This window comes from Anomalospiza imberbis, chromosome 3 (genome assembly GCF_031753505.1).
Source record: "Anomalospiza imberbis isolate Cuckoo-Finch-1a 21T00152 chromosome 3, ASM3175350v1, whole genome shotgun sequence".
Classification (NCBI taxonomy): domain Eukaryota; kingdom Metazoa; phylum Chordata; class Aves; order Passeriformes; family Viduidae; genus Anomalospiza; species Anomalospiza imberbis.
Window position 1 is genome coordinate 61922154 of NC_089683.1, and position 13152 is coordinate 61935305.

The window sequence follows — 13152 nt, forward strand, 5'->3', positions numbered from 1 at the left end:
GGTAGCTTGCATTTCCCATGCAGTATCCCGCTCCAGCCAGTCCACGTGTGTGAAGAGGAGGAAGAGGATGTGGGTGGTATTGCTGCCGAGTTTGCCATTGACAGGTCCAGCTGCTGTCCAAAGGAAATCTGAGCTTGCAGGTTGTAGCAAACAAATGGAGCAATGTGACAAGCAGCTGTTCCCCAGTATAAGTCTTGTAGCGTTAATTAAAACAAATCAGCTCCTGCTGTCTCTCTGCCTTGAGTATTAAGTTCTTAGTGAAAACTTTGCTTATGCTTCAGAGTTACAAGGATGTACTTGTGTTATCATTACCTACTTCAGGCAGCTCAAGCAAATCTCTGAAGTATGGGGCCTATGGGAGTGGAGAGGAAAAAGAAAACATTTCTACTAGCCAAGAAGCTGTTAACAAACAGCGAGGCTGTTTGTGGAAGATCATTAATTATGCTTTGCTACATAATTTAGGTATAGAGACATCCAGCTTTTATGAAGCAACTAAAGAGAGTAAGCTGCTAAACCCCTTGGAATCGCTGTGAAGATCACTTTGCATCTAAAATAACCGGAAAATACCAATATTCTTGACCCAAAATCCTTTTTCAGGTAAAACTTCCTCACTTTTACAAGTTCCTAGATGAAGTAGTCATTTCTCAGCATTGAAATTTAAAACTGCTGAAAGTGTATGACAGTGAGCAAAACTGAGAAGTGAAATTTGACCAAGTAATTTGAATGTGTTTTTATAATATAGCAGCAACATTACACATTGCATCACCTTATTGCAATAGTGCTTAGGCTGTATATGTTGTAGATAATGTGCAAGTTTGCGAGCATTTTGAGGGTGGGAGGTTTTAGATTACCATAATCTAAGCAAGATGTGTGAGGTAAGGTGTTGGCTTCTAGATGACAAATCTGTTTTTATGATTTCCTGAAATTTACTGACATTGCCAAAGTACTGACTAAAAGCATATCAGCATTGGTCACGGGAGTGACTGTTGCATGGTGTGGGAACTTGTCTGTTTGTCTGTCTCCACTGTGGGTTTTGCTCACCACATTTGGAAAGTTTTCAGCTGCTAGTGCGTGTTATTTGTATCAAATTTATGAAAGAAGTGAGTGTTAAACCCCAGGTTTTTGTCAAACATTTTTTGAAGCCATAGACTTGTTGATTGTTTGGGGACAGCTGCTTGAGAATGATTGCAGGAAAGGGACAGGAAATCTCCTGCTGACCAGTCTGTCCAGCAGAGGAGTGGCAGTGCCCTTCTTGAAATAAGTGTTGGGATGCAGGCTTGAAGTGATGAAAGAGTTTAGCCAAGTTATTGAGGGAGAACAGGAAAAAGTGCTTTTTCACGTGACCTTGTACAACTGGGTTTGGTGTTTATTTTATGCTGGGGTTCAGTCCTGAGTTTCAGCCAGTAGACCAGAGTTGTCTCCAAAGGGCTCATTGAAATGGAAATGGTTTTGCCCTGCTGCTGTGGAATGCAAATTATTTTAGGAATGTTCCTGGGTCTTGAGCCTTTCTAAAGCTCACACTTACAAGATTTATTTTTTTTAGCTCATTTTATCCAATTCTCATAGGAAAATAAGGATCCAGGAAGATGACTGGTGCCTTGATCCTGACCCAGCAAAATATGAAGTGTAGGTTTGTCTTCATGTGTACAAATAGTTCCCTGCAAGTCAGTGGTGGGAAAACATGGGAAATGCAGAATTGCTTTTCTGGATCGCAGTCAAAATTCTGAGTGCATTGCAAAGCCAAAAAACAAGAGCAGCCTCAGTAAGGCAGGCTGGCATGAGATGCCATTTGGTATCTTTTCCTAGGAGTTTGTCTCCCTTTTGTTACTATCTCTTTTTAAAATATCTATATAATAGCTTTTCTTGTTATCGGGGCACTGAAGATGGGTGAAGGCTTATGTTTGGTGCCTTGTCTGCCGCAGGTCTTTTGCTGACCAAAAAAGATCAGTGTCAAGTGATACAGGCTTGGAAAATATGGTGAGAGAGTGCCATATTTCAGAACAGAAAGAATTTGCTTTGAAACACGGAATGAGATTTGTTCATCTTTGTGTTTCTGGTATCAGGGCACAGGATATAAGATGTATTTACTTCTAATGAAAATTAGTTTTTTTTTGCTTTAAACTGAAAACAGACTTGGATAGATTAGGTGCCTGCATGTGGACCATATTTGCTGATGCTACATGTGGAGGTGATCATAACCAAGTTAGAATATTGATTGGCTGGTGGAGGGAACGCTAAGGCAGGATTTTTTTGTGTATCCAAATTTAATGCTTGGTATAGCTTTGCTGAAATATTAGCGAAGGGATCCAATAATTTTCAATAGGATGACTCTTGAAGTCACTGGGAACTGACAGGGCTCTTAGTTGCTTGCATACTACTGCATTTAATCTGTGGAGATGTGTATATAGTTATAAAGTTTCCTCCTGGAGCAGGACCAGCTTATGTATTTCTATAGTGTCTGTGTGTCTGTAAACACAGTTTAAAACGTTATCATGAAGGTGTACAAAATGTCTATAGTAAATACATTAGAGAAAACATCCTTGAGGACGTGACTTTTGTCCACTCACAGTCTGCCTTAAGATTTTGTACAGTTCTTTTACCTCTGCATAGTCCTTTGTAAAAGAGAAAGACATTGCATTTTTAATATTGTGTTTTCCTTATTTTTTGCATTCACAAATAAGACTTACTTAGGGAGCTTCTGCAATATTAGTGAGACAAATTTCTAGATTGTGGACACAAGCTTTCATGTGTTGTACTGCACAAGCTTTTTTGCTTAATCAAGGGAAAGATGCAGAATCCAGTACATAAAGAAAAAGATGATGGCAAAACAGTTTTCTCTTTTATAATTATAAAATAATACCATGACTTGAAAAAACCCCCAAGTAATTGTAAAAGTATAACTTATACTATTTTATATTATAAATAAAGTGATTTGTAATTTCATTTATTTTGCTAGCGAGGGACTCTACCTATGATAAACTAAAAATGCACAGAATATCACTGTTGATCAGTTAGATCAAACAAATCATACATTTGAAGGGTTGTACTTAGCATGCACTAAATCCTGATACGGAGGTACATGTGGGACTAACACAAACTTTAGAAAATCTCTATGGGTTTCTTTAGATGAAGATTTTGGCTGTGCGTATTATTTTTTTCATGTTAGTACTCTGTTAATCTTAATTAATTTCTACATCATTATTATTTCTTTCTTGATCATGAATTTGGGATAAGAGAAACTATGTCAGCAGTTGTTAGCCCAGCGCAAGCACTAGCAGTAGCCAAAAGAACACAAGTAGGAACATTAGTGGAATGCTGACGCTGTGTGATAGATTCCTTATCTCCTGAAGGTGGTTTCTTCTGAGGGATTGCAACCTGAGTCATCAGGTGTGCTGAAAGTTAAACCCCAGCAACTGATTTCTGTGGTGGTAGAAAGAGAGTCCTTCCTGATTTAATCTCAGTGTAAGTAGGTTAAGTGTGGTTTTCCTGTCACATCTTTGCTTATGTATTTTAGACATCTGCAACTCTATTACTTACCATAGATATCTTGAAAAATACATTTACTTGTGTTTTACTTTTACTTTGTTAAAGTATGATAAAAGGTACTTAGATAGCAACATCACTTACATGAGGCTCTTGTGAATCTATAAATGAATTGTTCTGGGCATTCTTCTGAGTATCCAAGGAATAGCAGTGTCCCTTTTCAGTTGCATGAGTAAGGTGGATACATGACTTCACACAGTGAGATTAGTCTTTTGATGACTGGTTAAGTAATGTGCCTCTTTGGTGGGCAGCATGAAACTGAAGTGCATTTGGGGGCTGTATAATGTCAGATCACTACAAAGAGTGTGGTCTGTGTGCCAATGACAGTTGTCATTGGTTTTGGACATTTTTTTTCTGTGAAAAGCAAAGTAAGGAATTCTGTAATAACCTCTGAGGACTTGGTGAGGGGCAGAAGCTGACTGGTTCAGAGCAGCCATGTTTCAACTCACAGTGGGTTCATAATTCAGAGGCTCTGATCCAGATCTTGGTCTCAGCATGGCATAGGTCTCTTTTGCAGGCAGTGTGTTCTCTTGTTATCTACTGATGGCATCGTGTTGCAAGCACAAGAGTATCACCAGGGTATCACAAGGGTATCACAGTGTGAAAGCTTTTTCTGTTGCTGCCACTTATGACACTTCCCATATCTGGGCCTGCTTTTCCCTTGGCTTTCTGTGGTATGATGCCAGGGAAGATAGATGTACATCTTCTGAAAGAGAGGTCAGTGGAAGAGCTCTGTCACATGAACCCACGTGAGAATCCTTGGGTGTTACATGCAGGGCAGCTGTCTCAAACAAGTTGTAGTCCTACGTTGCAGACATTGCAAAGGTCCCTCACACAGCAGTTTCCTGGCTTCCCTCGCCATGGAGTTTGTTGTCTCTGGTAAAGATGAGCTTCAAGGCCAGGGAAACAAATACTTTTTGGTAAAACCTTGTCGTCCTCCTAGAACTCTGCAGTGACCTGCAGCAGCTGTAGAAGGTGGAGTCTTTGCTGCCCTTCTTGCTGCCTCCCAGTGTGAACCACTGATAAGCAAGGAATTTATCAAGGCCATTGCTGGCAGCCTTCACGGATGTCTCGTGTGTCATGAACAGCCCCATAGGTCCTGTGCAGTCTAGTTTTCCTTGCTGTGCATGTCCTTGTGGAAGTCATCTTTCCTCTGGTGTGGCAGTGACTTTGATCCTCATTGTAGGTCCTCCTCATGAACCATACTTGGAAACTGCTGTCTGTTTTCATTACTTCCATGTCTTCTGCACCAGAACAGAGCAGGTAACAGGCATTGCCTTTCCCACTGTGGACTCTGGACATCTCGGGACAGTCCCCTGAGACTGGACCACTATCATATGTATCTATTCTGAGTTATACATGCCCACAGTGTGCCCACTAAAATCACTTATAAAACATAAAATGCATAACCTCTGAATTTTTGGCAATGGTGGAGCAGCTGAAAATAACCCAATCCCTAAAATCCTGAAAATACAAAATACACTGTGACATGTCCTCCTAGGCAGTGCAGAACCCATCCCCACTTCCTCTAATGGGTGCAAATCACTTTCCACCACCACAAAGCATTGAACTTTCATCATTCAAAGTGTCGGTAATCACTGCTTTGCTATCTCTTGATTGTTAACCATCGATTATACTTAACCCATCAAGTCTTCCTCAACCTAAATGAATAAGCTATTTTCATGATACCTGAAAGCCTGTAAAAACCTCATTAGGCTTTGCCTCACTTATTCTAGCCTGCAATTTTCATGTATGGGAAACATCCCTCACTCAGCTTCTTTTCTTCTTCTGCCCATTACTTGATGAGAAAGGAGGATACTTAAGAGCAACTGTAAACAACTTACTTTGACTGTGTGGGCAGCACAGCAAATTTGGCCAATATACCTACAACCCTTTGTCTAAAGATCAGTGTGGTTCATGGCCAGCCACCTGAGTTTAGATGGACAAGTGGCTGATGTGGCCAGTAACTGCCAGGCACTGTGCCTGCTTGGCACAGTATCTGTGGCTGCCACAGCTCTGCATGTGTTGGAACCCCCTTGGTCAGGGGGAAATACACTGCACAAGCAGTGCCCTCGAACCCTTGAAGAAGGAGAGGGATTTACGGTATAGTTTTGTGCAGCTAGGATGACAGGCAGTTCTGAGTCCCTGTTGAGGATAACTGCAGGTAAGAGCTGGCATAGCTTATGAAGGAGCTTGTAGTTATATTTAAACTCCCCTGCCCCTGCAAATACAGGTCAGGCTTTGTTGTACTTATCCTCACTCTGTCAGAGATAAAGTCTGAACTGGCTGTTGGAAGAGGAGCAGTTATTTGTGGTGATGTGGTTCCTTGTGCCTGCTGTTCTTCTGTCCTGTGAGTGGGTTGTGTTGCAGTGACTGGGGTGCCCTCATGGAGGTGCTCCCTCTTGGTCTGTAGTTTCTGTGCCCTTCCCAAGGGCTGGACTTGGGCACTTGGGATTGCTGTTGCTAACACTGTTTCATCAGAGAATTGTACAGGGGGAAAAATTTCTCAGGCATCAGTGGCCTGTGGAGAAAAACACTGGTGATTTACCCCCAAAATGACATCACAGAACAACTCAACCAAAACTTAATTGGGATGTTCATGGACCACAGTGTCACTAACAAGGTTGGATGGAGGATATGTAGGGGCCAGAGAGGGCATGGACTGAGGCTGCACTTCCTCATGACAGGACAGTGCTGCAGACCAGATGTGTGACAATGAAGGTATACTAATGACTCAAACCATATGGGAGGGAAGAGCTTGTGTTGTGGTGGTTTAGCAGATAATTGCCCTGCAGATTGAATGCCAACACAATAAAATCATTTTATCACAAATCTAGTTATTCAGTGAGCGAAATGAAATCTCTATTAGTTGATGGCACTGCTTTGACAGTGGTAACATGTAGCCTGCTGTTTCTGGGGATGACAAAGGCTGGTGCGTGTACAGTCACATATGGATGCCATTAAAGTCCACTGTTCCCTCTGGAAGGGCTATATTTTTAGAAATTAACACCACAGACAAGAGTCTTGCTCTCAGCCAGAATGGCGTCAAACTGCAGAGCAGATTTTTTTCAGAAATAAAGTGTTTTCTGGATGATGGAAATCAGACTAGGACACTTGCTGCTTAGGAAGCCTGCTGTCAGCATGCCTGTTTTATCTGGAAAGAGGACTCACTGATGTCCCTCTATCATGTGGGCCCCTTTACTTCTGCTTTCTCTCAGCACAACTCAGTTCTTGCAACCAGCCCCAGTTAATTTGGAAGTATCTTACTAACTATCATTGTATATTTTAAAATGAAGATTTTTTTGGACCTATTTCAGTCAGCAACAAAATACTGTTGTCTTCATAAGAGTCAAGTTTTCATAGAATCATAGAATAATTTAGGCTGGAAAAGACCCTTCAGATCATCGGTCCAGCAATTTAACCCAGCACTGCCATCTCTCTAAGGACCATGTCTACATGTTTTTAAAATATCTACAGGAATGAGGACACTTCCCATGGCAGCCTGTGCCTGTGCTTGACAACTCTTTTGATGAAGACTTTTTTTGTTTCCAGCCTAAACCTCTCCTGGCACATCTTGAGGCCATTTCCTCTTGTCCTTGAGGCCATTTCCTCTTGTCCTGTCCCTTGTTACTTGGGAGAAGAGACTCATCCCACCTGGCTACAACCTCCTTTCAGATGTTGTAGAGAGTCATAAGGTCCCCCTGAGCTTCCTTTTCTCCAGGCTAAACAAAGCCAATTCCCTCAGCTGCTCCACATAAGCTTTGTGCTCCAGACTCTTCACCAGTTCTGTTGCCCCTGAACTCACTCCAGCCCCTCAATGTCTTTCTTGTAGTGATGGGCCCAAAACTGACCACAGGATTTGCGGTGCAGCCTCACCAGTGCCGAGTGCAGGGGGACAATCCCTGTCCTGGTCCTGCTGGCCACACTATTGCTGATCCAGGCCAGGATGCCATTGGCCTTCTTGGCCACCTGGGCACAGCTGGCTCAGGCTCAGCTGCTGTTGACCAGCACCCTCTGGTCCTTTTCTGCCAGGCCACTTTCCAGCCACTCTTCCCCAGCCTGTAGCACTACATGGAGGTGTGACCCAAGGGCAGGACCCAGCACTTGGCCTTACTGAACATCTTTCATTCACCCTAATTCATACACACACACCACTGGCTTAAACGCTGCCTGATTTATACACGGCATAAAATGGCATACTGATGTGATTTGTACTGTTATTTGTGTGTCCCCATACTAATACACACATTATTATTTCTGTAGCTCCACGTAGCCTTATTCAGTCATTGGGATACCCATGTGTTGGGGATTGCTAAGACAGCTACAGAAAACTCAGCTTCTGCTCCTATATGCTTATAGTAAAATTTAGGTCAAAAACCAGCAGATGAATGAGAAGGGAACAAGATGAATGAATTCAGCAGAAAACCAAAAGTCTCCAGAAGTCCTTCAAGAGACCAGATAACATGTCTTGCCCTATAGTTGGTTAATATTTTTTTTGACTCTGCGAGGGCCAGGACTGTTAGAAATATCAGGCTTAAGCACAGAACAGCATGCAGTGGGGTAAAATACATGATACTTGAAAATTCTGTTGTAATTGAAAGCTGGAAAATACATAATAATAAAAGTTAATGAAGATGTGGAATACAGTGAACTGGTCTTAATTAAAATGCATTGCATTAATATTGTTAATATTAATGACAATAATAGCAATAATAATGACAATAAACTGACAATATTAATATTGTCAGTTTACATTGTGAAATGAAGCGGAATCAGTATTTCTTTTCCTCTACAAAATGAAGTTCTTTCTTTTTAGATTTCTCTAGATGTGTTATCCTTATTTCCTAAAGAACTAAGAGACTATGCATATGATTATTAGCATGAGATATAAACATGAATAGTCCTAGTTCAGAAAACTGATAATTCTTTTTTCATTTATTTTGTGTAGGTTTCTTTTGCCTGATCTGTAAACATGTCCACAGACCTGCTCTGTAAGTACATTTCCATCATACCACAGTGATTTTTTTGTACCATATGTTTTTATCGGATTCCCAGATGTACTCGTGATTGATGTCTTTTATCTGAAGTATAAAGTCTGCTTTTACATTTGCGTTTCCTCTGGGACATCTGTGAAACAATATTGCCATTATAATCAACGGGATTATTCTTGGAGTAAAGCATGACTTAATGTGAGTAAAATTGTAAAAATCTGGCCCAAGTATAAGAACAGACTGGTTCATTGAGATTTAAAATTGCAATTCTGTCTAAAATGTTTTATCTATCTTTGGCACAAATACCATCCCAGATTACTACAGGGTGATGTGCTTGAGGTTTTTTAGAAATTTTGTGAATTTAACTCCTGTGCTTCCAAGGCATCATTATCCCAGACACATCCAAATCTCCTGCCTTATCACTATTATTTGTCCTTCTTCTTAACAGACAAGTGCTACATCCTTATGCTTTGCTGTCATAACTACCACGGAAGGTTGTTGCTCACATTTCCCAGATACTTGCACTCTCTCACTCCAACTTAAGTTATCTGAAGCATTAAGCACATTTTTCTCTGCTTATTGATCTGATCTACATGCTTTCTTTTGGAGTCCCTCCAGTGCCTCAGCTGCCTTTTTTTATTATTGCCTCCAAGGGCTGCCCAGCTGCACACTGTGCAATATAAGAGAGGGAAATTTCAGAAACACATTTTATCATTCTTCAGTACTTCCTTAGAGGAACAAGGAAAACAAGATTGGGTTTTTTTTTTCATTGATAAGTGCAATCAGTTAATAAATATAAAACCATCAGTGGCTTAATGGAAGATAGCAATTATATCTAGAGATCATGTTATTTGTTGAAATGCATTTTTTTAGTTTCTTCTGTGAAATGGCAATTTCGGGGCATGCTTAAATGCCATTTAGATACAGAGAGAACTCTAAAATAAGGAATGTAATATGCCTGACTGTACTGTATTCAACAGGCAAAACTATTATCAAGAGTGAAATATTAAAGAACACAGAGGGCAGGGTGACTGCGTAGGGGTCATGGTCAAGACTCCTGAGCTGTACTCAGATGTTTCTCTGTTTTAGCAATTTTTATGAGCTCTTTTTTTTTTCAGCTCAGCAACAGTGCCTTTCTCATGTTCCCCCTAATGATCAGGGAGTTAGAGAAGTTGTCACCTGAGCAGAGGCTGAAGGAGTTGGGTAGGTTCTGCTCGAAGAAGAGAAGGCTCAAGGGGATCTAGTTATGGTCTTTCAGTGCAAAAATGGTGGTTATGGAAAAGGAGGTGGAAGCAGCCTTTCCCCAGGCATGCAGTGTGACAGGACAAGAAGCGAAGGCCACAAGTTGCTTTAGGGGAGGTGCTTGTGCATGCAAGGGGCATTTTCAATGGGAGAATCAATCAAACATTGGAATAGGTTGCCCAGGGAAGTGGTGGAGTTGCCCTCACTGGGAGTATTCGAGATACGGCTTGACAAGGTCCTGGGTAATGCTATTAAAGGGCCTGCATTCAGCAAGAGTCTCAGGTAGTTGATCATAACAGGTCTCCTGCAACTTCAGTAATTCTGCAGCTGTGTATTTCCTTGTGTTCTCAGCTGTCTTCTGTGCAGTGAGCTGTCATCCCTACCAGCTGTCCCTGGTCTTCTCAGTATTGTACTGCTTGTGCTATGCCAGGTCCTGTGATACTTGCTTATGGTAGTGGGATAGACATTTGCCTCCTCCCTTGGAGATGTGTCAGTGGCCCGGAGGCAGTGCCAGTGCTGAGGGATCTCTCCAGGTTCCAGCTGGTGGGTGTTTGTGACATCCGGGGAGTGCCTTGGTAAAACGTCAGTGCACAGGAGAATGCTAAAGAATGACATGGCAAATCTATACAGGTGTGAACTGACTTTGGATCTTTATGTCTGTCTGTATATAAATAAATATTTCAGAGCCAGCCTGTGAGCTCAGTACTAGCATATACTAACAAGCAACAAACACTAGGGTGTGTGTGAGGGATAGTATCTACCAGACTGTATTCCAGTTAAGGAATTTGGATATAACCAAACTGTTTGTGGGGGGAAAGAGAAGGAGATGAGGAGCATTTAGACTTGTGGAACTGGTTCCAGGTGGTCTCAGCACCAGGATCTTAGTGTTTAGCAGTAGACGTGTAGCCTAACCAGCAGTCCTTAAGCTTGACCATGACATTGTCTTTTGCTAGTGCTTGGTTCAATACAAGGTAAAATTTTAGCATTAAAAATCTTGTTCCAGATTACAGTAATGAAGACAAGATGTATAATGAAAAAAAAAGTAAAAATTCTAACCAAACTGGAACAAACCCCCTTAAATTCCTTAGAAAAAACCCCACTGCAGTCTAGGGCAAATTGCACAAAGAAAATATCATGGTTGCACAATACAAGGGCTGCTGCATCTAGACCTCAAACTCCAGCAGCTAAGTCTTCAAGCTTGTAGAAATAAATCAGAAAAGCCAACATTCCAGAGAAGTTTCAGCACAATGAATTTGAGGTAGCAAACATTTCTCTGGTTTATATGGAGGAGCTAAGAAAAAAAAAAGACATTTATGAAAAGTCTGTCAGCTACTGAGGTTCGGCTGGTCAGGGAAGCAGCAGACTTCCCTTGGAAGCTTGGAAGCTTGTTTTTCTTTTTATCCTTGGATGAACTAGTGTGCAGTATATTATGCTGCCTGAATGTAAGGGTTTGTCACGGTTAGCGCCGGGGGCTGTCCCAGGAATGTAGGAAGGCGATGGGTGTGAATGGAGCGTGCAGTGGTCGGTGGGGATAGAGCCCATTCTTCGGGAAACCTGTTGCTGCTCCTCTCAGCCCAGCCGGTCAAAGCCAGGCAGGAAAGGAGGTGGGTCTTTGATCTCTTTGTTGTAGCTGCTCCCTGGGAATTTGCTGAAATCAATGCCCTGTTTTCCTGAAGAAATGAATGGCTATGCCTAACTAGCTTTGTGAAGCGCTGAGGAATTCACTGCTTCTGTTTATTGACAGCTGAAAAGGAGCACATGGTCCTGAATGGGTCCTCCTGGGGAAACAAAACAGAGAGGAGTTAGACTTAGTTGAATACAGGGGCATTTGGAAAAGTCTGCCGAAGGAGGATGACATGGTTCCTTACACCCTGTACTAGCATAGCCTGACTTTTTACTGAAATTGCCATTTAAAATAAGGTAAGGTTTATTTTGATTTCCCATATGTAGTGCGATTATGAAATGTTTGCAGTTCTGTTCTTGAGTGCAAAACCAATGTTTGAGTTGTATTCTGTCATGGGAAATACCTAGTAACTCTTGTGCTGTTTCTAGCCTCTGTGTGAATTAATTTGTTCTTTATCTAATGGTGATTAATGAATATGAAATGTAATAGAAAATCAGTATTCGGGTCTTCCAGTCAAATCCTGAACATCAATCATTCATGTAAGCTATGATATGCGATTTTTTATACCTTTGAAAATCAGCTGAGTTGCATCAGATGATTTCTTAACTGGTACAGACTTCTGTGTCAATACTTATACACAAGGCAGTGACTAACAAGAGGGCCCGTCTGGCAGAAAATCTGGGAATCTCAAAATCCTTTGAAATGTGAGGATATGTTTCCAAACCTCTGTTTCCATGCATGGACTCCAGGCAAGAGGTAGACTCACCACAACGCTTGCTGCTGGCTTTAGGTGTACATGGTTTTTTGTAAAGACAGAAAAGAATAGCAAGAGAAGGATGATAAGGAAGAAGCAGTATTTTCATTGTGTGAGTCCAGAACTGTTTATTAGACCAAGGGCATTTGGTGTGTAATTCATATGTAAATTTTCTACTGAAAACAGGAGAACAAATTGCCAGAGTTTTTGCATTAGTTTCTGTGGTGACTGAAGGAAAAGATTTCTGGGCTGGTGCAGCTACAATTTCCAGGTGTGGCCCACTTAACGATAGCAGGAAAAACATTAAGTAATGTAATTTCTTCCTTTGTTATTTTAAGTGTAAGGGCAAGCTCAGAACAGAGTAGTTGCCGCCATGCAGCCTTGTTCTTACATGGCAGTAGGAATTGCTGTGTTTTTGTTGCAAACCCCATTAAAAGTGTCTGTGCATGGGTGCAGTAGTTTGAAAAGTCTCAAGTAGTCCCCTCATTTTGAGAGAAGTGCTTGGGAAGTTTCATGTTTTGTTGGAATAGTTTGTGTTCCTCAGTCTGGCCTTCTTTCTTTGAGTGATTTTGAGCTAGTAGTCTTACTAATTTTGTTGCATTTTGTGCTTTTCCCAGCAGATAACTTATCTGTTTTTCTTGGAAGAATTTAGGCTCCATATGCAAACATGCTTTCTTTAGATTACTTTGTGATCCTTAAAATGAAATACATTGCTTAACTGTAGAGCATCAACATGTTTGCTTGTAGCTTCTGCTGTTAAGTTTCCAAGATTTTCAGAGAGAAAAAGCAAAAAAAAGCAAATGCATTTGTAATTTTGACTAAGATTTTGTGAAAACACTGAACTCAAGTAGGTAGATATCAAAGTTTGTGGGCTCTGTTGTCATTATTGTTATCCAAATGTATCAAGACTGTTTTTTGACCTCACGTAAGTGTATTTATGCATGATAGGCATTGGAAGCCATTAAAATGTAAAGCCAAAGCTAATATAAAGTTAACCT

The 13152-nt window shown here is 41.2% G+C and overlaps 1 protein-coding gene across 3 annotated transcripts in view; it reads left to right on the forward strand.

Annotated features, from left to right (window-relative positions):
- PLAGL1 (PLAG1 like zinc finger 1) overlaps window positions 1–13152 on the forward strand; it is a 44755-nt gene that overhangs the window by 9101 nt on the left and 22502 nt on the right. For 2 of the 3 annotated variants that reach the window (XM_068184716.1, XM_068184717.1), the window contains exon 2: window positions 8492–8534. In XM_068184716.1, the coding sequence (XP_068040817.1) occupies window positions 8516–8534 (19 nt within the window). In that variant the 5' untranslated portion in view covers window positions 8492–8515. Of the gene's footprint in view, window positions 1–8491; window positions 8535–11544; window positions 11697–13152 lie in introns of those variants that run through there. The other variant, XM_068184718.1, reaches the window with a different exon arrangement.